We start from the raw sequence: 27,439 nt of genomic DNA on the forward strand, positions 1-27,439 counted from the left end.
TCATTTGAATTGCCTAGGGTGTGAGCCGTAAGGTGTGAGCATCATTTGAATTCCCTAGGGTGAGAGCCGCAAGGTGTCAACATCATTTGAAGTGCCTAGGGTGAGAGTGGCAAGGTGTCAGTATCATTTGAATTGCCAAGGGTGTGAGCCGCAAGGTGTGAGCATCATTTGAATTCCCTAGGGTGAGAGCCGCAAGGTGTCAGCATCATTTGAATTGCCTAGGGTCAGAGCTGCAAGGTGTCAGCATCATTTTCATTCCCTAGGGTGAGCGCCGCAAGGTGTCAGCATCATTTGAATTGCCTAGGGTGAGAGCTGCAAGGTGTCAGCATCATTTGAATTCCCTAGGGTGAGAGCCACAAGGTGTCAGCATCATTTGAATTGCCTAGGGTGAGAGCTGCAAGGTGTCAGCATCATTTGAAGTGCCTAGGGTGAGAGTGGCAAGGTGTCAGCATCATTTGAATTGCCTAGGGTGAGAGCCGCAAGCCGTCAGCATCATTTGAACTGCCCAGGGTCAGAGCTGCAAGGTGTCAGCATCATTTGAATTGCCTATGGTCAGAGCTGCAAGGTGTCGGCATCATTTGAATTGGCTAGGGTGAGAGCTGCAAGGTGTTAGCACCATTTGAATTGCCTAGGGTGAGAGCTGCAAGGTGTGAGCATCATTTGAATTGCCTAGGTTCAGAGCTGCAAGGTGTGAGCATCATTTGAATTCCCTAGGGTGAGAGCCGCAAGGTGTCAGCATCATTTGAAGTGCCTAGGGTGAGAGTGTCAAGGTGTCAGCATCATTTGAATTGCCTAGGGTGTGAGCCGCAAGGTGTGAGCATCATTTGAATTCCCTAGGGTGAGAGCCGCAAGGTGTCAGCATCATTTGAATTGCCTAGGGTCAGAGCTGCAAGGTGTCAGCATCATTTGAATTCCCTAGGGTGAGAACCGCAAGGTGTCAGCATCATTTGAATTGCCTAGGGTTAGAGCCGCAAGGTGTCAGCATCATTTGAAGTGCCTAGGGTGAGAGTGGCAAGGTGTCAGCATCATTTGAATTGCCTAGGGTGAGAGCTGCAAGGTGTCAGCATCATTTGAAGTGCCTAGGGTGTGAGCCGCAAGGTGTGAGCATCATTTGAATTCCCTAGGGTGAGAGCTGCAAGGTGTCAGCATCATTTGAAGTGCCTAGGGTGAGAGTGGCAAGGTGTCAGCATCATTTGAATTGCCTAGGGTGAGAGCCGCAAGCCGTCAGCATCATTTGAACTGCCCAGGGTCAGAGCTGCAAGGTGTGAGCATCATTTGAATTGCCTAGGGTGAGAGCTGCAAGGTGTTAGCACCATTTGAATTGCCTAGGGTGAGAGCTGCAAGGTGTGAGCATCATTTGAATTGCCTGCCTAGGGTGAGAGCTGCAAGGTGTTAGCACCATTTGAATTGCCTAGGGTGTGAGCCGCAAGGTGTGAGCATCATTTGAATTGCCTAGGGTGAGAGCTGCAAGGTGTTAGCACCATTTGAATTGCCTAGGGTGAGAGCCGCAAGGTGTGAGCATCATTTGAATTCCCTAGGGTGAGAGCTGCAAGGTGTCAGCATCATTTGAATTGCCTAGGGTCAGAGCTGCAAGGTGTCAGCATCATTTGAATTCCCTAGGGTGAGAGCCGCAAGGTGTCAGCATCATTTGAATTGCCTAGGGTTAGAGCCTCAAGGTGTCAGCATCATTTGAAGTGCCTAGGGTGAGAGTGGCAAGGTGTCAGCATCATTTGAATTGCCTAGGGTGTGAGCCGCAAGGTGTGAGCATCATTTGAATTCCCTAGGGTGAGAGCTGCAAGTGTCAGCATCATTTGAAGTGCCTAGGGTGAGAGTGGCAAGGTGTCAGCATCATTTGAATTGCCTAGGGTGAGAGCCGCAAGACGTCAGCATCATTTGAACTGCCCAGGGTCAGAGCTGCAAGGTGTGAGCATCATTTGAATTGCCTAGGGTGAGAGCTGCAAGGTGTTAGCACCATTTGAATTGCCTAGGGTGAGAGCTGCAAGGTGTGAGCATCATTTGAATTGCCTAGGGTGAGAGCTGCAAGGTGTTAGCACCATTTGAATTGCCTAGGGTGTGAGCCGCAAGGTGTGAGCATCATTTGAATTGCCTAGGGTGAGAGCTGCAAGGTGTTAGCACCATTTGAATTGCCTAGGGTGAGAGCTGCAAGGTGTGAGCATCATTTGAATTGCCTAGGGTGAGAGCTGCAAGGTGTTAGCACCATTTGAATTGCCTAGGGTGTGAGCCGCAAGGTGTGAGCATCATTTGAATTGCCTAGGGTGAGAGCTGAAAGGTGTTAGCACCATTTGAATTGCCTAGGGTCAGAGCTGCAAGGTGTGAGCATCATTTGAAGTGCCTAGGGTGAGAGCTGCAAGGTGTCAGCATCATTTGAATTGCCTAGGGTCAGAGCAAGGTGACTAGGCTGAGAGCGGCAAGGCGTCAGCATCATTTGAATTGCCTAGGGTGTGAGCCGCAAGGTGTGAGCATCATTTGAATTCCCTAGGGTGAGAGCCGCAAGGAGTCAGCATCATTTGAATTGCCTAGGGTCAGAGCTGCAAGGTGTCAGCATCATTTGAATTCCCTAGGGTCAGAGCTGCAAGGTGTCAGCATCATTTGAATTGCCTAGGGTCAGAGCTGCAAGGTGACTAGGGTGAGAGCAGCAAGGCGTCAGCATCATTTGAATTGCCTAGGGTCAGAGCTGCAAGGTGACTAGGGTGAGAGCGGCAAGGCGTCAGCATCTTTTGAATTGCACAGGGTCACAGTTCTAGGGATGAGAAATCATTGTAAGGCCAATAAGGTGTAAGGCGCAATTTAATTGCACACAGTGAGAGGTGTAAGACTCAATTGAGCTGCATAAGGCGAACATTGCAGTGGTGATAAATTCTTGCAGAATGTAAGGCCAGTAGTGTGGGGTGAGAGACAGTGCCACGAGTAGAGGCTTGTACATATAGGAAACGATGTAAGATGCGATGGCTTATTGACATGTAGGAAGCCCACGAGAAAGGGATGCAGCACTTTGACCGTAGAATGTCAGTGAAGGACGCACTGAGACTGCACTGAGTCAAATGAGAGCATTGAGGAATGGTGTGGGGCTTCAAGGAGCTGCATGGCACCTAGGAGTGAGGCAGTAGATTAGAGATGAGCTACGTCATTGATGTTTCAGGCAATGGTCATCAGAAAGAGTGATACTCCACTGAAGTCTATGGATCAAATCAGGAGGACAAGAATGAAAAAGTATTCCAGTGTGAACAGGTCCTCATTGAAGGCAATGGGCAATTGATGCATCTGCGACACACATATAAGTATGGTTTGAAATCCCTGTATCAGAGCCTTCCCAGTAGCACCAACCCTTTTGGTAATATGGACAGTACCATTGGGAACCAGAGATACAAAAAATGAGGGGCATATCTATAGTGGGGTATCAGCAACAGGCAGGAGATGCCTGTCACTGGGATGGTATTAAGACATGGAAACATCAGAGCTCTTATCATTTCTGTGGCCATGCGTGAGAAGGACATCCAGTCCTGTCCCCACACCCCCTTTTGTATTCTGTGACTTGTTTATCTTTCACATATGAAATTTAGGAAAACTACAAGTCCCAGAATTCCAATCAATAGCTGGACTGGATGACCTTCTCATGCATGGCCACAGCAAACCTGAGAGCAATGAAACTCTGATAATATAAACTAGCAGAGAGATGTGAAGAGTGGGTCTTCACTGATGGATATAACACTATTAATGGGGGAAAGTGTAAGACTCCATAATCACCATGAAAAGAGGCAGTGATGTGGGAAAAAGTGATACTCCACCGATGTGTAGGAACGCGGACAGTGATGCGGGAATGGCTGAGGTTCTGCTGACATCTATGCGGTTAGCGATGTGGGAATGAGTGAGATATTCATGAGGTCAGTGGTGTGGGAATGAGTGAGATATTCATGAGGTCAGTGGTGTGGGAAGGAGTGAGATATTCATGAGGTCAGTGGTGTGGGAATGAGTGAGATATTCATGAGGTCAGTGGTGTGGGAAGGAGTGAGATATTCATGAGGTCAGTGGTGTGGGAAGGAGTGAGAGTCTAATGAAGTCAACAATGGCTAATAAAGAGGGAATGAACATTCAATAGAAGTCTATTAACCAGTCCAGAAACGTGTGAGACCCCAAATATATGTAGGGGGACAGTGATGAGTGAAGAAGTGAGACTCCAGTGCATGGTATCATGACAATCATGAGGGAATGGGTGGGAGTGCAATTAAGTTTGTGAGGCTAGGCAGGACGGGGTGAGTGACACTCCCATGACCTGTATGAATCATTATAAATTAGTGAGACTCAAATTAAGTTGATGATACCTCTCATGAGTGAGCGAGTGAGTGAGTGAGTGAGTGAGTGAGAGAGTGACAATCATCCTAAGTGCATGAGGCCAGTCATGACAAAAATGATTAAGACTAAAAAGAAGTTCATGAGACTGGTCATGAGGGACAGATTGAGAATCTTCATGAGTGCGTGAAGCCAGTTGGCCGGCAGCGATTTACACTCCCGATCTGGAGACCAATAATATGTTAATGACTGCGACTTCAGGAACGTGTACGGGCCCAATGGCCCACAAAAGTGTAGAAAATCAAAATGATGCAATCTGTCATCTAATGATTGCCATTGCATGAGAGCCAACACTTCACCAAGTTGCAAAATGATCCATGACATCACACATGAAGTGTCCATTCCGACTTACCTCCTTGCCTTCCTTGAGCTTGGTGATCATGATGATGACGGGAACGTCCTCTTGCCAAACCATCTCCCAGAAATCGTTCACCGTGTTCATCATGGGGCCCTGAGTCGCGATGAAGACCTTCTCCTGCCCTTCAAAGCCCTGGAGAGCAAGAGCAGGGATAGGACATATCAGCGAGCGATGAACAGGGGCGTAAGAACAGGCTGCAAGGGGCCCGCGCACCCACACTATTTCCTGAGCGGGTTGTGCGGAGCATCTTCTCACCTCACTTTCCTGATAGGTGGTGGGTACGGGAAGAGGGGGGCAGTGTAATAATCTACTCAGCTCCCCACTCAGTTGAAGAGTGAAATGTTAGGGTGTGGTAATGTCACTGCCTGATGTCATCATGTGCTCAAAGAATGTTGTGTTTTGAGTAAGTGACCGGTATCCTGGGCGACGGTGGCCGGTGGTTCATCTCTCCTTGTCTCCAGCCTTACCTGAAGCATGCCCTATCATTGCTGTTTTTGTTGGTTTATTTTGCTTCTATAGCACCTTACACCAAGGCGCATTACAGAGTTAATTAATTGGTGCAGCTGCCCTGCGACTTGGGAATTAAGGGTCCATAAATTGGGAAGATGTGTTCATAGTATTGACACTCTGGAATCCGACATGTTTTGGGAACGATTGATATTGGGTAATGAATGGTTTCTCACAATGGAGGAAGTGAGAATTTTGAGGCAATTAAAATTGACTAAGAGGCGTTGAAACTATTTATGTCATTTGAATTAGTAATTGTGAGTGATTCTTGTTATGATTAGTAGTAGTTATGAGTTCAATTCTAAGTTATTTTTTCTTTCTATTTTTACTTATTTATTTATTTGGAAGAATTATTTGTTATGAAGGAATGTTTTTATTTGAGATCTATGTTAAAAGTCATGATTTGTTTTTGACTAAAGCACAATAAATAAATACATAAGTAAATAAATAAATAAATAAATAAACAAACAAATACAAATAATTGGTACATTATGAGCAATGATGAATATAAAAAAGAAGGGAGAGCAAGGACACAGAAAGAACAAGAGCAAAAGAACACCAACAAGAAAGACATTAGCCATGATGGTCCATAAAAACAGGTGCAAGTCAAGCAACCTAATCAAAATGTTGAAAGACAAAAACAGCCTACCCCCCCCAAGAAATATTACATGGGAAGGGGGCACAATTTAAAAAACATTAGAGGGGCACTGGCTGCAGGACCAGAAGTCGAGATGTTAAAATAGCAGAGATGGGCTAACAAATAGATTCTTCGTTGCCCTTCACTGAAGCAGGAGACCACGCTATGAGAACAGGTCCATGGGCAGAGGTCACACGGCTCCTGTGCAGCCACTGCAATGACCGAGATCTCCTGCACTGACAATTGCCATCTATTTATCTGAGAGAAGGGCAGGGGTAGGAGGAGGGGGAGGGGGTTGAAGTGGGAGAATGGAAGACCAGGCTCCCGTCCTTCACCTCTCGCGCTTGGCCTAGAGGGTCACGGCCCAGACACCCGCCGCGAGAAGAGTTTGTCCATTTACCAGACGACCAGGTACCCTGGTACAGGAACATACGGATGTGTCCATCTGCCTGCCCAGCAGCCCGCACTGGCCATGCCGACACCTGCGGCTCGGATCAGCTAGACTAAAATCCACACGTCGTTAGAGATGCCATGACGACCTAGACAACGGGAAGCACATCTGTACAAATATACACACTGAACATCTCCACACCAATCTACACGAAGAACATACTCAGTGCTCTGACGTAGGCGACAGGCATATTCACGGACGTGCATCTTTATTATTTTTACATAGGCTTTCAGAATGCAGAAACGCAAGACGCATCATGAACTCATCTATAACGCTTGCTCACGCTTCTCTTGAAACCCGTTACCACCATGAGAGGTATAATGGAAACACGATACTGGTCATGGAAATATATGCTATTATACGCTAAAAGCACCTATGCACCAAACGGACTACTTATGCACCAGGCCCAAGTAGGCCTCAACCAAGAGCTCCCATGGACATTAACAAAGCAAGAGTCAGGTTGCTGATCCTGCAGAAAGAACCCGGAGGAGCAACCAGCCAAGGTCGCAATGTTGCAAACCCACATTCCAAGAACAAATCATCAAAGGCACGATGTTGCAACCTCGCACTCCGCGCCCCAAACGATAAAGTCACGCCGGCAAATTAAACCAGACGCGCAGTATAAAAAACAATATTAATTGTGCAGAATTCTGCCTCTTTCACGGTCCCTCCCCACGTGACCAAGCCGAACCTGACGAGATGCCAAAACCCAGGAGAGAAAAGGCGTCTGGGTCCCTCGCTACGAGACACAGGCCGATACACTTGAAAGGATCAATGGACATCTGCTACAGTGGGAGCGGTCAGCCTTCCACCTATGAATAAATCCTCACATTGTCTGCACGTACCCATATTGAAACATTGTTGCAATCACAGGTACACCGAGAGCTGGGAACAACGGTGGTCCCAGGCTGGGAAGCTCACGAGTGCACCAATCAGAACATGGGGCTCTTATCTCAGACGTCAGTAATATTAGCCAATCCTCAGGAGTCTTCATGTAACAATTCTTATGTATCTAATTGTAGGGACAACCCAGATATACCACCTGACTACACCTTGTCCACTAATATCATTCTCTATATGTGTACTATACTAACCCTACCACTCGAGCAACCAATTAAGAGTGGCGATAGGTTTTTTGTTAACTTTCTGAAGTGACGCAAGTAGCGCGTCATAATGCAGTAAAAAGGGCCTGCGAGCCCCACGATTGTGTGTGTGTCAGGACGAACGCGTACGCTCCTTGACCCATCCCTGCCGTTTTGTCTAAATAAACAGCAGAGTCACCTTGCTCCTTGTGTGTGTCTCATACTCTATCTCATCTGGGATATACGGGAGGAGTTGGGGCCTCCCTGCCCGGAGGTCTGCGGACGGCCCGGCCGACCCCGGCAGAATTTCCCCCCGACAAGTTGGAGGCACTGCTGAGATCTGTTTAAGATCGACTTTTATTTTTAATTTTTCCAGGCACTCCCGTTGCGAGGAGGCCCGGCGGCGCGGCCCCCTCTGCCGTTGCCCCCTTCTGAGGACTACAGGACCATCGCGGAGCTGCGAGAAGACCGGACAGCGCAATCCGGATATTGGCCCTCGGGAGCCGGTTGAGAAGTATCCCGCCCGCGGTCGGCGAGTGTCCAGACGTGGTCCAGACGAGGGGAGGTGGCGAGCCGCTTGGAGGGGTGCACGCAGTCGAGCGGCCCTGCATCGAGAGAACTTGGTGAGCATGACACGCACAACAAGCAATGCGAAATTGTGAGGGAGGGGGAGGAAGTAAATAAGGGAGGGGGGAGGTATTGTAGAGATGTGCGGCGAAGGTTTAACTGAGGGTTGCCAATGGAATGAATGGTAGCGGACGAGTGCGAGAGCAGTCGGCTAAGTTACGCGAAAGAGGGGGGCGGGGCACGAAAACATCACGTGCAGCCGCTCGTAAGACACTGATGGCCTAGATTGCGACTACGTGTGAGGGTGGGTGTGTGTGGTTTCCTACGATTTGACATTTATTGATCAATGAGTAGATGAGGTTCCCTATTGTTCGAGCAAGAAACTCGATAGGTAGATGACGTTTCCCTGTGGACGGTAGCTAGTTACATAGTTGCCCAAAACGGAAGATAATTGGCTGGTTAAGCCCTCCTGTTGAGGGGCGTATCACACGCGAGGCGACGCAGCGTGCGCAGTCCGGTTATATAATTGATGAGATTACCTTGTTCCAGGAGAGACAGGAAGACAGCTGTAGGGTTAGCGGGGTAGATTGCAAGTGTATTTTGAACTTAAAGAACATAACAAGAATGTACCAGTAGCTCGAAGAAATCGGTGACGTCACCAGTAGGGATTTAATAAGATATCGCGAGCACAAGAAACTTTGGGTTTGAGAGTGGTGGGGAAGAGAAACATGATAAAGGAGCGGATACGGAGATAAACGATAAACGAGTGGATCGAAAGAGGAGAAGGGGAAAGGGGCGTGGCTGCGCACGGAGAACGCCGGCCACGGCAAGTGTAAAAGGGGGAGGAGAACGGAGAAACAGGACGACTGTATAAGATCGTCGTAAGGGGTACGCAGCCGCGGGGGGCTGCGTGCGCTTCGGCCGCAGGGGGCCGTAGGGGAAGGAATATAATCTAACATCATACATATATACATATATATTTGTTTTTATTATTATTATTTTTTATTTTTTATTTTTATTTTTTTATTATTAGTATTGCATAATTTGTCAAAGGATTGTCGTAAGTCCCCACACTTGCGGGGCAAAGTAAGCAATATAAGGTTGTATATTGTAAACTGCTAGTAAAGGGAAGGGTAACAAGGGGAGTGCCATTATGTCATACGGGAGAGGGTCGGGAGGGTGGGGGAATACCCTCACTACCCCACTACAACACATATGCACCACACTGCCACCACATAGGGAGAAATTAATTAAGTACAGCATAGAGTGGACCCAGGGGACGGACAACAAAATGTTAACACCATGGCCGCCTAATGGTAGTTTCGATCCATATGCCCAACATTCACTACTAAACCATCTGCACAATACGTACAAGGGGAAGAAGTTGGCAAACCATGTGGAAGTGTTTAACTTATGGAGGATGTTCCAGGGGTCCCGACCAGGACCAAATGGAATGTTCACTATGGGGGAAACACCGGAAGAAAAGGAGATTAAGAAAGAAGGAACGGATGGGGAAAAGGGGTGTGAAAGGACAAAGAATACGGGGAATGAAGGACAGGGAGGAGAAAAGATTGATAAATCAAACGACATAAAAAAGGAACCGAACAATGAGATACCCATAACACCGGGAGTGAAAACAGAGGGAGGAGGGTTGTACCCTTTAAGAGAATTAGGAGAAATAGAAGGACAGTTCAGGGCGGCTGAAGGATACTCGAACCCGGCATACAGCCCTCCACCATATGTGGCTCATAGGAAGATACCAATGGGGGAAGGGAGGATTGGAGAAGAGCAGACTGTAGAGATAGGAAACGATGAGTGGGTAGCTGCACAGATATTATTGAAATTACGAGGCTCACTAACTGGAGAAGAAAGGGAGGCGGTAAAGAGAACAAACGAGGATAGTGCCAGAGAGAGTGAAATGAGGGGAGAGGAGCTACTACGGCAGAAGGAAGAGATTTTGGAGGAAAGATTAGCAAAACTAAGGGATGAGCAGAATGAATTGATCAAACAACTTGAGAGGGAGGAAAGAGAGAGAGTGAGGAAAAGGAAAGAAGGTAAGAACGAATTGGAAAAATTAAGGGAACGAAATGAGGAGCAAAAGAAAGAAGCTGAAAGGGTAAAAGCAGCAGCAGATAGGGTATCAAGAGTAGTGCTGAGAGAGAAGAAGAAGGAAGAAGAAGAAAAGGAAAAGGAAATGGAAATATGGAGGAGGAGAGTACTATCAGAGACAGCTAAGAAATATGAAGAGGGGAAGGTAATAGAGAGTATAGTAGAAAGAGAAAGGGTGAAATGGGAAAGGAAGAAAGAGGATGAAAGAATATTGGAACAGATGAGCAACGAAGTAATGGAGGAATTGAAAAGGAAAAGGGAGGAAAATAGTAGGGAAATGGAGGAGAGAAGTGAAGGGGGAAGAGAGGGGAGGAGTAGGGAGAGTGAAAGGTGGGGAGATGTATATAAAAGTAGAGAGGTAGCAACAACATCAGCACTAGGGGGAACAGTTGGTAACAACGAAAGGGGAGAAAGAGACCTAATAGACTTAAAAACAGTAACAATAAAAGGAAAAAAGGCAGAGTGGGGGGTGCCATTTATGAATGACTTTTGCAGTGAGGAGGAAGAAGGAGTGGAGAAGGATGGAAGAAAGAGTGAAAGGGAAAGCTTAGATAAGCTATACCTCACTAGAACAAACATAGATTCGCCCTGGATGAGTAGAAGATGGGAGGAGCTGGAGAGAAGTAAGGAGGGAGTGAAAAGAATAGGGGAAACACAAACCCATGAAACCACGCCACCCACATCCCCATCACGCCCTCCCACGTCACACCCTACATGTTCAACCACCGCACGCTCACTGCACAGAATAAAGCTCGCGCCCTTCATGAACGAATTTACACCTTATGCATGTCGGCTTAGGGACCTCCCTAGTCGCAGGCAAGACAGACAAATAAACATACCCATATTGAACACAGGAATTGACGAAAAAAGGGGAAAGGAAGAAGAGGGAGGTAGGAGCAGAGGTAGTAAGGAAGAATTTGAAGTAGTAAAGGAAACGGAGGAAGAGGAGGGGTGTGAAGACTCAATATTATGGAGCGTAAAGGGTGACACAAGACAGAATTTAATGCCACTGTTGGAGAGAGGAGGGGTTAGACCACAGTATGTACCTTGGAAACATACGGATAAAGAAAATATAAAATGTAGGCTCCCATCACTAAGTGGAGGTGCGGGTAAGTGGATATATGAAATGGAAAAACACACTGCAGGACAGAAACTAGCAGTAGGAGATGTGAAGGGCCTGTTAATATCAATATTAGGGGATAGAGCGGATGACATTTGGAAAAGAGCGGGATTCCATGGGGTAACAATAACGAACACATCGCATGATGGGGCACCATTTGCAAACTGCAGACATGCGCTATGGCAGGCACTGAGAGTGCAGTACCCAGACACATCAGACATAGGAGCCATTACTTCCCGTAAGATGGGTGAAAATGAGGATCCTGTTGATTATATCCAGGATATTCAAGAGAAGTGGCGCATGGAAACTAGAGAACAATGGGACAAAACACCAGCCATATTTTATCATATACTAGTACAAGGGCTCCCAGAAGGAGTTCAGAAACAACTAAAGAAAGTAGTGGGGATGGAAGCAAAACCATGGCCAGAAATACAACTGACTATAGTACATCACTGCAGGACATGGCAAGGAAAAATGAAACAAAAGGAAGAGGACAGGAAAACAGAAGAGGCCAAACTAGTACAGAAAAAACCTACTAAATACACAATGGAAGGGGCACTAATAACTACGCCCACACCAGTGGCCCAAAGCCCAACGCAAGTGGTGGCTGCACAAGATCCCGCTCAAATAGCGCCTCCACAAGGTGTAATACAGCAAGTGCCGCATCTGCAATTACACGCACCAAACATGGGAGGAGGGTACCCAATGCAAGGAACTGGGTATTATAGTTATAACAGAGGGAGAGGAGGGTTTATGAGGGGGAGAGGATACGGATATAATACCCAACAACAGGCTGGGGGACTTAGAAATTACTATCCCACAGGGCAACCCGTATACTAGGACAACACAGGGAGCTTCCCATGGCAAAGCAGGGAACCACCCGTGTGTTGGAGCTGCGGACTATTAGGACACATGTCACGTACATGTAGGGTCAGGCCAGGAACACCAGCATGGAATGAACAAGCACAACCTAGGACCTCACAAGAACAGCAGGGCATACAACGACAGCAGATGTCACAACAAGGGAGTGACCCACAACAACAAACAACACAACAGCCACAAACCTATTCACTGCCACAACAACAAATAACACAGCAACTGCCACCGCCAAAACAACAAGTAGCGTTAATACAACCACCACCCCAAACTCAACAAACGCAATTGGGTAGGGTGACGGTGTTGGGACACAACCCTTACACAGGGAATGGCCAATCATTGTACCCCCAATAGGTCAGCCCACAGACGGCCTTGGTGTGTCCCATCCTGTCAGTAACACCTAATAGTGCGGAGGAACCACGCATAGAGGTAACGATAGGTGACAAAAAATTATCATTCCTTGTTGACACCGGGGCAACCCGGTCTTGCATAAGGGAAGGGAAATTTAAGATGTCAGGCGAAGCCATGAACACCCAAGGATTTTCTGGGGTTAAAGGGTTGGTTCCATTTACTGATAACGTTCCCTTATCTATTGGAGATTATGATCTGTCAATCCCACTTTTGTATTATAGTGCCTCACCAGTAAATATACTGGGGAGAGACATAATGAACAGGTTGAATATGACGATCTCCTTTACAGAGGATGGCATAATTTGCTCTACTCCAGGGATTAACATGCTCGCAGCACGACAGATTTTGCAAGCATACTGTGGACAGACAGCGATTAGGGCGGAGCCAGTAGATGGCGAGCTATTCCAGTATGGCACAGACATGGCATTTGCATGGATGCCAGGGATAGAAGGGAAAATATGGAGGAGGCCAGCAGCCTATCTGTTCCAACCAGAAACACCAGTTAATGAACTGGAAGGGAAGGTGTTTGTAATGGACATTGAGAGCATTATTGCAACAGCTGATTATGTTGCTGTGCACGCCCAAGATAAAGAAGGGAGAGCATGGAGGGCGGTGATAGCACTAGCAGAAGGATGTAGGCTGACCCAGGTGTCAGATGAAGAGCTGTTCTCAGAAGAAAAGGAGGAAGATGAAATGGTGTTCATGATGAGTGTAGAAATATGGCTAAGAGTGGCTCACAAACAAGTAGCACAGAAAATTGCAATGGCACTTGAGGCACCCGCAGGCACCCCAGTCCCATTTTTTAAGGAGGATATGTCAAAGGTGCCCAAATCATTATGGACTATTAGCCCTTATGACGTGGGATGCATAAAAAGCATAGGGGGTGTAAGGATAAAATTGAAAAAAGGTGCCATACTACCAAGAGTGAAACAGTACCCATTGTCAAAAGAGGCAGATGAGGGCATATATGAAACCATAACGGCCCTTATAAACAATGGCATATTGGTCCCCTCAGAATCACCATGTAACACAGCTGTGTACCCGGTGCGCAAGGCTAAAGGGGGGTCTTGGCGCTTCATACAGGACCTCAGACCCTTGAACAACATAGTAGAAGCAGAGTATCCAGGAACAGCAAACCCGGCCACAATATTGTGTGGCATTCCAGCAGAAGCATCACGATTTACAGTGATTGACCTTAAAAATGCTTTTTTCTCAATACCATTACACCCAGACTCACAAGATTTGACAAGCTTCACTTACCGAAATACAAAGTGGAAACATACCAGATTACCACAGGGGTATTGTGAATCACCCTCAATTTTCAATAGAGTAATACAGATGGATTTGGGTAACGTTGAGGTGGAAAGCACAGTGTTACAGTATGTGGATGACATAATAATTTGCAGTACAAACGAAAGTAAATGTAGAGAGGACTCCTTAAAAATGTTGACAATATTGGCTGAAAAGGGGTACAAGGTAGACATGGAAAAGATACAATACTGTCAGGAACAGGTACTTTACATTGGCCAACTGATATCCCAACATGGAAGAAGGATTGCACCACAAAGAGCACAGGCCATCTCAAGCACTCCCGTGCCACAGACTGTGAGAGAACTGCAGCAATTTCTGGGGCTGTGCAACTACTGTAGAGCATGGGTATTTGATTACAGCTCATACATAGGACCCCTGCTTGAGGGTTTGAAGGAAGCAAATAAAGGGGAGAAAAAGTTGGGATGGACTATGGAAATGAGGGAGGCATTTGACGAATTGAAAGACGCGATATCAACTGCTCCAGTACTGGCATCCCCAGACTATGAGCGACGCTTTTTTATATTTTCACATTGCGACTCAGCAGTGATGAAAGCAGTATTGGCACAAAAAACGAGCATGGGCTATAAACCAGTAGCATTTTACAGCGGGCACTTAGACCCTGTGATGTTAGGCCACTTCCCTTGTGAACAAGGTCTTGCTGCAGCTGCTTTTGCAGTAGAAAAAGCATCAGCAATAACTATGGGGTGTCCAACTACACTGTTTGTGGAACATGCACTATTTGCGATATTGAATAAACCTAAGTCCACACTAACGACACAGAGGGCATCAGGTTATGAGATTATTTTGTCTAAAGCTGAACTAGCAATTGTTAGGTGTAGCACGGTTAACCCTGCAAGGTTCCTAGCAGAAGTAATTGAAGAGGGAGATTACGCCCACGACTGCACCCAAATAACTAAAATGTACTCATGTACTAGAAAAGTTGAAGAAAACGCACTAGAGGGAGGTGAGCTTTTGTTTATTGATGGGTCATCAACTATTGATCAAGGAGATGGGATACGAAGGACTGGGGCAGCAGTAGTAAAAATGATGGAGGCGCCGGTGTGTGTGGCTATGAAGTGTGTACAACTACCACAGCATTACTCTGCTCAAGCCGCGGAACTGGTTGCACTAATATTGGCATTAAAGGAAAGTTTTAATAAAAGAGTAACCATATATTCCGACAGTGCATATGTTACATCCACTGTCCACTCAGGGTTATCAAAATGGAGAAGAAGAGGGTTTAGGAGAGCTGATGGCACTCCAGTACAACATGCCCTCTTGTTGGCTGAACTAATTGAAGTAATAAACTACCCCCAAGAACTAGCCCTAGTCAAATGCACCGCACACACCAATGGTGAAGACTATGTCTCAAAAGGGAATGCAGCAGCAGACGCACATGCGAAATATGCTGCATACTTTGGTGAGATATGGAACCCCACAGACTCACAGAGAGGGAGAGGGAGGGGAATAGCTAGGGAGATGTTAATAAGAGAAGGGTACACCCATCTCCCAGCCACACAGATTATGGAGCTACAAGCGGCTGCACCAATGGCCGAAAAAGAAGTATGGGTGAAAAGAGGATGTACAATGTCACCAACCGACGCACTATGGCGCCAGGGTGGCACTGGGAAAGTTGTAATACCGTTAGCACTGTTAAATACCGCCCTGAGCCAATTACATCACCCTGCCCATACAGGCAAGGAAATAATAGCAGCACGAATTAGAGAAGATTGGTTTTGTCCTGAGTTAAACTCTCATGTGTCAAATTTTATCAGCAATTGCCTCACATGTCAACAGTTTACGGCCGGTCATACTCTAAAAGTGATAAGAGGTACCATACCCCGGCCAGAAGGACCTTTTCGGCACCTTCACATTGACTATGTTGATATGATCACCATATGTCAAGGTAATAGGTATATGATTGTAGTAGTATGCCCATTTTCCAGGTGGATTGAAGCAGGGCCCTGTTCACACCCTGATGCGTTTAGAGCAGCCAAATTCATAGTAAGGGAGGTTTTCCCCAGGTGGGGAGTGTGCGAGGTGTTAAGATCAGACAACGGCCCACATTTCGCAAACGAAATGTTCCAGCATATCACATCCCTGCTGAACATTAAACACAAATTTGCATGTGCATACCACCCACAGGCTAATGGTGTATGTGAACGCCTGAATGGCTTATTGAAGGAGGCAATTGCAAAAATACAACAAACAACAAAGAAAAGTTGGTTGTATTGCCTTCCGTTAGCTTTATTTGAACTGAGAAATAGGCCAGGGTCCGACCACCACCTCACCCCTCACGAAGTGGTTACTGGACGTCAAATGCGCCTTCCCCTAACCCCAACGTCAAGGGCATTCACAGACCACGAAAGTTCAGCGAGTGTGTTAGGTGATGAAATGTATCAATATGTGTCTTCTTTGATTACTAGTGTCGTGTTTGTGTCTCAACAGCTCGAGCGCACACGGGGCGGGTCTACCATCAATAAAGAAAAAGGCGCAAGTACAGAATTGGGAAAGGAGAACTTGTGCAAACTTGCCAAAGGTGACCACGTACTACTTCGCAATTTCAATAGAAAGTGGAACGAGAAGAGGTTCACTGGCCCCCATCTGGTAGAGGACGTATCAACAAGAGCAGTAAAACTAAAGGATAAGCGTGCCTGGAACCACCTACATGACGTAAAGATCTACAAACTGCAGACCCGCCCCAGCGCCAACGACAGGTCCATTGGAAGAACAGCAACAACATCCCCGACAGCGGAAGAAAGTTCCACCACAGACAACTACCCAATTGTTCCCTCGGAGACGATAACTGACGAAGAAAGGGGTGATCCCCATACTGCCCACCCCATGGTCACACGCTCAAAGAGTAAAAATACTTCCGCCATCTGAGCGCAAACCCCCCCCCATTGACTGCTAAGTACAGTTGTAACTAAAACTGAAGGACATTGCTTGCACCAATACACATGTAAACACGTGAATGTTCTCTTTTTTTTTTTTCTCTCGCACATACAGGAACTGCGTAATATTGTATTGTTAAGAAAAGCTAATTAACAAGTTCAGTGTACAGGCGTAGATGGTGTTGCCAGACGATAACTACCCAGAAGAATTGTCACACCAATTTGTATACGAAATAAAAAGGCCAACATACCTAAAAAGGAGAAGGGTACGTGTCTACTACACAGCCTTCCTCCTGGCCATAGAATATTACATGCCCCACCTCCGCCCATACTTGCCGGTCCTAAGAGACCGATCACTTAGAGTAGCGTGGGAGCAGCTCTTCGCCTGGGCACTGAATGACTACTTGATAGGGAGAGCTTAAAGGAAACAAAACTAACATTTTAATAACGAGCACTTTTGAGAATTTTTAGGCGGGCAACTTTAACGTCACAAGAATACGCTGCCAGGACTGCAGCAAGGTAAGAGCAAAATGCCGGTGAGATTAGCATATGTAATAAAAATAATAGGGATTTTTATGATCACCGGGTTCTTGGCTGCCTCTGTCTGGCAGTACAGCTATGCTATCAATTCTATTGCTGCACCCAAACATAATATACCCCCGTTCCCTGCTGCAACAGGTGTTACGTCAGGTGGTAATAGTAACATTGCACCCAAGCAAAATAGAGTTAAACGCAGCACATACTCAGACAATAAAGGTATTGATAATTATGTACAAGATTCAGCACACGTCGCAAACAACATATGGTACCAGCACATGACCCGCATTGGTAAGCAGACAACTGAGGATAGCTGTTACGTTTGCTCATTAATACCATACGCCATGAGCGCTTCACGAACATTTGTTGCCACAGAAATAGATGAAAAGACAGCACAGTGCATAATATATTTGGCCCTGTTCCAAACGAAAGGAAGATTTCAAGGAACGGTAGTGCACATGACATGGAAAACACGAGACTCATACCCATATGAAAACAACTTCCTCAAGACCTATCTGAGTTATCACAAGACCAGTTTACATGCTGAAGCATTCAGATACATAACAAGTGGCCCTGCAAAAGGAGAAACAAAGAAGGTAACACTGCAGTATCTACCATGTGATTGGTACGCCACTGAAGTTCCGGGTAAACAAGGATGCTGGGAGAGGCCGCTACTGACGATAACAGGAAAGGTGTATCTGGGCAACAGCTGGGAGATAGGAGTGATTGGCAGCAACATGGTAACAAAAGAAACTATCTCAACCATCGAGACACACAATCATCGATGTTGGACGACGTGGATCAAGTATGTACCAATGCTCACGTGGGTAGAAGAAGATGAAGACCCAATAACAATACTACCATTGACGGCGCCCAAAGTATGCTACCAGCATAAAGGAGAGGTGGACGTAGGATATAACACCAATTGTGCAAGCGTGATGGAGTTACCTGAGGGGGGAGCGGGAACAGCAGTAATAATGGACCATTATTGGGCCTGTGGAGAAAAGGCATATCATACACTGCCTCCCCTGTGGAATGGTGTGTGCACAATGGTACACGTCAATGTACCCTCACTAGTGGTACCTAAGAAGAATGTCGATGTGGCGAAATTTCCTAAAATGGATGAAGGGGATAAGAGAAGAAAGAGATCTGCACCACTTCAGAAGGAGCAAGAGAACAGCAGTGATACTGTCCTAAATAGGAGAAAAAGACAAGGAGAGCCACTGACAGGAAATTACCTGTGGGGAAGGTCGGAAACGGAACTAACATCAATACCGCCAGAACACAGACTATTCAGCAGAGCAGCAATGTTCTTCTCCTCAATAATACATCCGGGACTGCAGGCATACGCAAACGCAAAATGGCTCCAAATAACCAGATGGGAACTAATGATGACCATCAATTCAACAGTAAATGGGTTCAACGCAATTAAAGAGGAGCTGCGAGCTGTAAGGATGGTAGTACTCCAGAATAGATATGTATTGGACCTTCTCACAGCAATGGAAGGAGGAGTTTGTGCAAAGATAGGACAATCTTGCTGCACGTTCATACCTGCCAACGATGCTGACAATGGTACACTGACAGAAGCAGTGTCACAATTGGCCCAGATGCACTCCAAAATGATGGATGAAAGTAACGGTGTAGACAAGGATAAGAGCTGGTTTTCACTATTATGGTCATGGATGCCATCTTGGCTGTCAGGTGGACTGAAAATAATAGTGGGGTGTACTATTTTGGCTGGAGCTACTCTGATCATAATTAGGTTTTGGAAGGCCCGGAAGGCACGCACGACTGACGAGTTGCTGGAAATGGTGGGAATGCACCCCTTAATGCCAGCAGATGACGGCCAGCATACAGGTGTGATAATACAAGAGAGGGAGAAGTTGCGCACCCAAATCATCACCAACCATCTAGACCCACCATCAGTGAAGATCGAGAACCCAAGGAACCCCAGGAGCTACATAGGAAGATGGGTATACTGTACTCCTGGAGGAACATGTGAATATATGTATTGGTCATTTGAAGATCATGTAAACCATTATGGACATCTCGGAGGGATAACTAAGATATGGAGGGTAAGAGGAGATAACGAGAAGGATATGTTTGTGGTCGACAAGTCGACCAGAGGGGGGACTGAAGTGGGAGAATGGAAGACCAGGCTCCCGTCCTTCACCTCTCGCGCTTGGCCTAGAGGGTCACGGCCCAGACACCCGCCGCGAGAAGAGTTTGTCCATTTACCAGATGACCAGGTACCCTGGTACAGGAACATACGGATGTGTCCATCTGCCTGCCCAGCAGCCCGCACTGGCCATGCCGACACCTGCGGCTCGGATCAGCTAGACTAAAATCCACACGTCGTTAGAGATGCCATGACGACCTAGACAACGGGAAGCACATCTGTACAAATATACACACTGAACATCTCCACACCAATCTACACGAAGAACATACTCAGTGCTCTGACGTAGGCGACAGGCATATTCACGGACGTGCATCTTTATTATTTTTACATAGGCTTTCAGAATGCAGAAACGCAAGACACATCATGAACTCATCTATAACGCTTGCTCACGCTTCTCTTGAAACCCGTTACCACCATGAGAGGTATAATGGAAACACGATACTGGTCATGGAAATAAATGCTATTATACGCTAAAAGCACCTATGCACCAAACGGACTACTTATGCACCAGGCCCAAGTAGGCCTCAACCAAGAGCTCCCATGGACATTAACAAAGCAAGAGTCAGGTTGCTGATCCTGCAGAAAGAACCCGGAGGAGCAACCAGCCAAGGTCGCAATGTTGCAAACCCACATTCCAAGAACAAATCATCAAAGGCACGATGTTGCAACCTCGCACTCCGCGCCCCAAACGATAAAGTCACGCCGGCAAATTAAACCAGACGCGCAGTATAAAAAACAATATTAATTGTGCAGAATTCTGCCTCTTTCACGGTCCCTCCCCACGTGACCAAGCCGAACCTGACGAGATGCCAAAACCCAGGAGAGAAAAGGCGTCTGGGTCCCTCGCTACGAGACACAGGCCGATACACTTGAAAGGATCAATGGACATCTGCTACAGTGGGAGCGGTCAGCCTTCCACCTATGAATAAATCCTCACATTGTCTGCACGTACCCATATTGAAACATTGTTGCAATCACAGGTACACCGAGAGCTGGGAACAACGGTGGTCCCAGGCTGGGAAGCTCACGAGTGCACCAATCAGAACATGGGGCTCTTATCTCAGACGTCAGTAATATTAGCCAATCCTCAGGAGTCTTCATGTAACAATTCTTATGTATCTAATTGTAGGGACAACCCAGATATACCACCTGACTACACCTTGTCCACTAATATCATTCTCTATATGTGTACTATACTAACCCTACCACTCGAGCAACCAATTAAGAGTGGCGATAGGTTTTTTGTTAACTTTCTGAAGTGACGCAAGTAGCGCGTCATAATGCAGTAAAAAGGGCCTGCGAGCCCCACGATTGTGTGTGTGTCAGGACGAACGCGTACGCTCCTTGACCCATCCCTGCCTTTTTGTCTAAATAAACAGCAGAGTCACCTTGCTCCTTGTGTGTGTCTCATACTCTATCTCATCTGGGATATACGGGAGGAGTTGGGGCCTCCCTGCCCGGAGGTCTGCGGACGGCCCGGCCGACCCCGGCAGAATTTCCCCCCGACAGGGTCTTTAGAACAGCAAACAGGTTTGCCAATTGACCATACTGCCATCTAATTTTAAATGTTTTATTTAGCGCTGCCAAGGTAAGACTCTCTTTCCATTTTCTGCCTGGAAGATGGTGGTGATGAAACGTAGTGTCCCTAATGTGATATGTTGGAGAGTAGGTGATGTTGCGCTGTCTTGAGTACAGAAAACAGAATACCTGCACGAAACATGAAAATATGTTCAAAACAGTCCGTACCAATTGTGCAAGAGGCAAACAACCTGCAACTCAGTTTGAGTGTAACAAACTGTGTGTGCAAAATGGCATATCTTGATGATTTGATGAACCTAAATCGAGCAATGTACAGGTTTATGGGCCTGCTGGCTGTGGCACTGTAATGAGGCGCAATTTATTTTGGAATGGGGCGAGCGTGTGTGTAACAATGTCCCCAGGCGTGTCCTTCACCCTAGAGAATGTTGATCTACCTATTTGGAGGAAGTGAGGAACGTTCTGGATACTCTGATGCTATTCAACCTCTGATCAAATGGGTAGCCATCTTGTAGAATATAGATGATGCAGGCCAACCATAGTTGTCTGCAGAATTGTAGTCCTGTTTCACAGGGGGATAGAGGAGGATAAGAGAAGGTAAGAGAGAAAGAGGCAGGGAGCCTAAGGGAAGGACAGAGAGAGAGAGAGAGAGAGAGAGAGAGAGAGAACGATGGACAGCTAGAAAGAAAAATATGGAAAGACAAACACAGATTCGCAGAGAGATAGAGATGACAGAGAGAGGTGGAGTGAGCGTGAGATAGAGACGTAAAAAGAGAGAGAGAGAGCATGCCACTACAATTGATCATGGCCCCATTCAGGGCAGTATCCAGCCTTGCAAGAGTGTGGGGGTAGGGGCGGGGGCTGGGGGGGCGGGACGAGCCACGAAATAAGTGCTGCTTCTTTCCCCCCAAACGCAGTTCACCCAATTCCATATGGTCTCATTCGAGCCCAAAAACCGCCACCCCTGCCCAATCTACTTTTTTGTGAACATTAGTGGTAGATGGCATTTTTACACATAACAAAAAAAAAAAAACTGCAGAATCATGACAGATGCAGGAAACTCATCTATTAGAGCTCTGTCCAGGCCCTCCTGATTTGCATATGGATTGCACCAACATAAATGACTTCACAGAAGAGGACATCACAAGGAGCATCATCAGTCTTTGATACTTGGAGGCGCCATGGAAGCGACTTTAAAATAGGTTGCCATAAGTGAGCCAAGTGGCAAATAACTTTGTGGTGCAAAACACCTAAATTGCACATTGTTTTATATGGAAATGCTCTATAGTCAGGCTGCTTTTAAATAACAACATGATATATTAACATAAGATCTGAAGTGATTCACAGAGCTGCAGTAAAATGATCTGCCCAGGATCACACACTTTGGTTAAATGGTGAAACCGGATGTTACCTATTTAACCAACCGAGCACATCTTCACAGGTTTAATTGATATAGATATTTATTAAGGTTTCCCTTTGCATTTCATGTGCTTAAATAATACTTTATTTATGCCTTGGAAGCAAAGCACATTACACAATAAACTATCCTTTCATATTTAACTTTCCACTATATGCATCATCATAGGAATATGTTGAGCAATCAGAGGATGGCTTTAGTTTTATTCTCTGCATCCTGCATGCAAAGCCACAATAGCATCATGCACATTAATGTGAGCCTAACAAATTAGAGTGACTAAATTTAAAAAGTAAAAAACTGGGTTAGGCCAACTAACTTAAAAGTAGGACTAACTCTTGAAAGTGTCAAGGCACTACACATCAGTAGCGTTTAGAGGAGAAGGAGGTTTACGTCTTACTGTTCAAATAAACACATATTATAATTTATCACAAACTAACACTATCCTAAGTTGTAAAATGCAGCATTTGTTCTGTGCGAGATTGTGCATTCCTGCCTGCCAGCTATGAAGACCTACTACAACAAACCCAGACCACTGCAGTTTCCAATGGGAACAAACTAAAGAGAAAGGGGGAGAGAGCACCACATTTCGGGACAGTGCAGGAAAAACCAGAACGTCTGGTCACCCTATAACAAATCCCCCTTGGGGTTTAAAGCCATAGTCATTATTTCGTAAAGCCTGCAGCATTATGCACCCTTCTCACTGCTGATCTCTCCCTCCCATGCACATTTCCAAGGGGACACAAGTCCCTGCTAATAGCCCCCCTCCCTCCCATCAGTGCCTAATGGCTCACAATAGCTCACGGAGCTCCTTGGGACATTGTCCTGGCAGCGGATCATCTCTCCAATTCGGAAAGGGTAAGGTGTCCTGCTGCCAGGACAATGACCATGCCGAGAAGGAATTGCTCAGCACACATTGGGCCTCATTCCGAGTCTGGCGCTAACCAATGGCGCTATTAGCGCCTTGGTCGGCGCCGGACCCGTACCGGCACCGCCCTGGTGGAATGGGAAATTACCGCCCTATTCCGAGTTGACCAGGGCGGTAATTTCCCATTCCCCAGGGCTCTTCCCCATTCCCAAATGAGCCCCCATAGGGCTCAATGGGAATGGGGAAATTGCAAATAACGGTGACCGTACTTTACGGTCACCGTTATTGGCTTAAAAGCCCCTTTGCGCCCTCGTTCCTAACGCCTGCTAAAAGCAGGCGTTAAGGACGAGGGCGCAAAGGGAACTCGGAATGTGGCGGTAAGGGATTACCGGCACCGGTCTCGTTAACGGTGACCGGTATCCCTTACCGCCATACTCGGAATGAGGCCCATTGTCCTCCCAGCGGGACACCTTTCCCATTGGGCCCCCTCATTGAGGTGCAGTGCGGGAAAGGTGCCTCACTGACAAAAGTCCCGGTCAGGCTCTCAAATCAGCCTGTGTGGGGCAGGTTGCCCCTCCTGCCCCCCGCTTGGTTTGTCATTGATCCCATTGTATTCCTCTGGCTGGGGCCACTACCATACACACAGCAGAGGGCCACGAATGTGGACAGAGCTTCATTAACCCCTTAGAAGAGGAAATTATGAAATTCCATTCCTGAAAATATGAAAGTGAGTCAATTATTTGGGGGTCAAAAAAAAGCTTCCATGTTTAACATGTTTTGCGTAATTATTTCTATGGCGAGATGAAGCCTGTCATCAAAGTAGAAGATACAGTAGCAACTGTATTTGTAAAACTGTTCAAACATTCGGAGCTAAAGTAGCCGAGGCAGTCGGTATAAGATGTTAATTACCTCAAAACCAATTTAAAAGCCAGGGCCCAAGCTATACACGCTGGTGCAGAAACCTCTTAGATGCCACTACTGGAAGCAATGTTTTCGCAATGTAAGATCTTTAGGTTCTGGCTTCCTTTCTCCTATTTGTATGCATGCTTTTAGCTTCTTGCTGGACTTTACGTTATCCTTAAAGGTGTTATGTGGTCCCTTACTTGCAGTTCTATCATGGCCAAATTTACCCAACAGATGGGTTGGTCCCTGCTCCTAGAAATCCTGAAACCAACTGCTGCTATCCTGAAGTCCCTTTCAAACGTCAATCCCATAATTCGGGACCCCTAGGTTCTATGTTCCATTACACATTCCACAAGGATAGCTCAGGCAAGCAAGATGCTACAGCAACATTCACATCCTGAAATCCAGTCAGGATTCAGGGTTTCCAGGCAAATTCGCAATAATGTCTTGCATGCTAATGTCTGTCAGTAAGTCACTGACCACTTCTGGTGCTACCCGCTCACCCCACTACATTGGCTCTCCTCAAGTATCCTGGTCACCTCATCCTCACTATGTGTTCTTCCTGTAGCAATACACGTGGCCAGTGTGTCCCGCTCACGGGGCACCAGGGCGGGACACACCAGGGACCGGGATCACCTGAACAACTAGCACGGCTGCGATCACGCAGCGGATCAGATCGAAGAGGGCATCCTGCAGTGTCTGGTTTACCAGGCCACACACCAGTGCTGGGGGCACCCAGCAGACGTCAGCCTCGGCTCTGTGTACACACAGGCCGGGGCTGCATTACAGGCCGTGGTCACACGGCAGACACACCATCAATAAAGACTCAGACACAGAGCTTCCGCTTCCTGGGTCTCTGCTGCAGTGCCTGCACGTGCATTCAGAGCCCCCTTTTATTGGCACGAGTAATTACAAAGACATGACTCATATTCTTAAAGGGGCAACACACCCCAGTTAAAGGGGTGACACTCAACACTCCTCCTTTATTATAACAAAACCAAAACAAACACAGCAACAGTGGCCCTGCAACCGAATCCACAACTTTGGTGCATTCCAGTCCACAAACCCATACTATCATGCACTTAACCACAGCAAACTTTGGTGCTTTCCAGTCCAAGCACTCACTTGAGGCCCAGCTGCCCTATATTCCTGGATCAAACTGTCCTACCTGCAGAGTCATGCTCCAGACTTCCTTCCTGCTCGGGTCGCCCTTCCTTTGCCAGAGCCACCCCTGGCCACTTCTATTGCTACAGGACAGAAAGAACACATCCTCGCTTTTACAGCTTCCAGGTGAAAGCAGCCCAACACTGGAACTCCCTGCCACCCTCCTTAAGGAGACCTCAAACCTACCCCCACTTTAGACGTAACTACATTCAGTGGTTAAAGAATAATGACCAATGACCGACCTCGCCTTTGTAAATTATGTAAATATGCATACTTGTAAACTGTATATCACTGTATCCATTGCAACTGCATTAACCTATGTACACACTGTAAAATACAGCACTGTAACCAAGCTGAGAATAAACTTGCTGCTCCTGCGCCCTCATACCTTCGGGTGTGGCGCGCAATATAAATGAATAAACAATCAAACAATCAAACAATCATCCTCCTCCAAACTGCCTCCTCTGGTCCTCTGACACTTGGAACGCAGTTGTTCTGGGTGGCTTCCACCCCGTAGCTTGTCTCATTTCCTCCCTTGATGCACTACCTGATGCAGGCCCCACTGGGCTGGCAGGTGATGGGGCTGGGCATACCCATGCAAAAATATCTTTTCCCCACCTACGGCATGTAGGTCCTTTGACTGGGTGCTCATGGGCGTGCAGCAGGCCCCATCCATACTGTGGGCATAATATGCCGCCTGTCTCTCTTCGTGGCCACTTCCCTTTTCTTACTGGCTTACTTTCTTGCCATTTGCACGACACACATATCCTCCAATTTCACCCATTGCATCGGGACTTCCAACTTGAGCTGCTGTCTGGAGATGTTCGTGGCCGAGGCAAGCACCTCCGCCAGCTCCTGGGTGTGGCCCAGTTTTAGGATTCAGTCCAAACTCCGTCTTGGCTCCCTGAGGATCGGCTTCCGCAGCTTGGCAGAGCTATAGCTGTGAATTATCTGAGCCCTGACGTCTTCATCCTCAAAGTTGCCCAGAGCGCAGAACAACACGATGCTCTGAAGCTTGCCATGAAACACATCTAGGCTCTCCCCTTTTGTCTCGTGCATCTCATCCTGAACCGTTCATATTACCGGTTGATCATGGGCATGAAATACTCATTCAGTGTGGCAATGGCATACGACTGATCCCTGGGCCGCAAAGTCTTAGTTTCTGCATTGCTAGGCCCACAGAATATAGCAGAGTTGGCTGTTTTGTCCTTTCCTTAATCTCGGCTGCCTTGAAATACAGCTCGAGGTTCTCCACCCACGCCGTCCACCAGGTCCTAGACTGGCAGGTGCTCCTACCACATTAAAGGTATACAGTGGGGCAAGATGTCCATTCTGCCGATACGCCCCTTGGGCGTCATTCTCCTCATCCCCAATGATGGGCACCTGACGTTGCACAGTTCGTTCTCACAAGGGATGGGTATCTGACGTTGCAGAGTTAGTTGTCACAAGGGCACACAAGCACTTTCTGGGGAGCTGCAACCCTTCTGGATTCTGGGTTTCCCCACCAGTGACCACTTCCTCTGGATGTTCCTGCAACACCTAGCTGCCCAGATTCAGTGCCACAGTGGGTGCGGTCATTACCCCCTCAGGGCTGCTCGGACACAGAGCCCAGACAAACACTTCCGGGGTGCTGGAGGGGCTGCCAGGGGCTGTCCTTGTTCACATGCACCGTGTACACCAACTGATTGATGCAGGCCCTCATATGATACCTGCTCCATGTGCAGATAATGGGGGATACGGGTCCTCGCGTGGCTCCTGCACCTTATGCAGCAAACAAGGAATGCAGGCCCTCAGTCTCGTATATATTTTGTTCTTCTGCCGGTGTACCTCACATGAGGGCTGCAGGCCCTCACGTGTCCTTCCCTCTTATTCCGGGGACTGCTGGCAGCACCTGCCACAGCTTCAGTATGGAGTGCGTACCTCTCGGGGGATGGGTGCGCACACACGCGGCCTCACCTCATCCTGCCCATTTTCCTGATATGATGGGTGGTGCGAGAACATGCGGTTCCTCTTGGCTCCTCTTCAACCGGAGTTGCCGGCGGCTGCCAGCCCCTACGCAGCGCTCCTGTGATTTCACCACATTGGGCCCGGTAGTCCTCAGGCTATGCCCCCTCTTTTTCATGGCCAATACGCCTCACCTCACA

At 47.2% G+C, this 27,439-nt stretch overlaps 1 protein-coding gene across 3 annotated transcripts in view; it reads right to left on the reverse strand.

Moving 5' to 3' along the window:
• Positions 1-27,439, reverse strand: part of PTPN7 (protein tyrosine phosphatase non-receptor type 7) — a 460,997-nt gene that overhangs the window by 161,817 nt on the left and 271,741 nt on the right. For 2 of the 3 annotated variants that reach the window (XM_069633589.1, XM_069633590.1), the window contains one exon: positions 4,721-4,858. The exons of the other annotated variant lie outside the window; for it this stretch is intronic. In XM_069633589.1, the coding sequence (XP_069489690.1) occupies positions 4,721-4,858 (138 nt within the window). The remainder of the gene's footprint in view (positions 1-4,720; positions 4,859-27,439) is intronic. 3 annotated transcript variants of the gene reach the window in all.

Source organism: Ambystoma mexicanum, chromosome 13 (genome assembly GCF_040938575.1).
Source record: "Ambystoma mexicanum isolate Mex_15411 chromosome 13, UKY_AmexF1_1, whole genome shotgun sequence".
Classification (NCBI taxonomy): Eukaryota; Metazoa; Chordata; class Amphibia; order Caudata; family Ambystomatidae; genus Ambystoma; species Ambystoma mexicanum.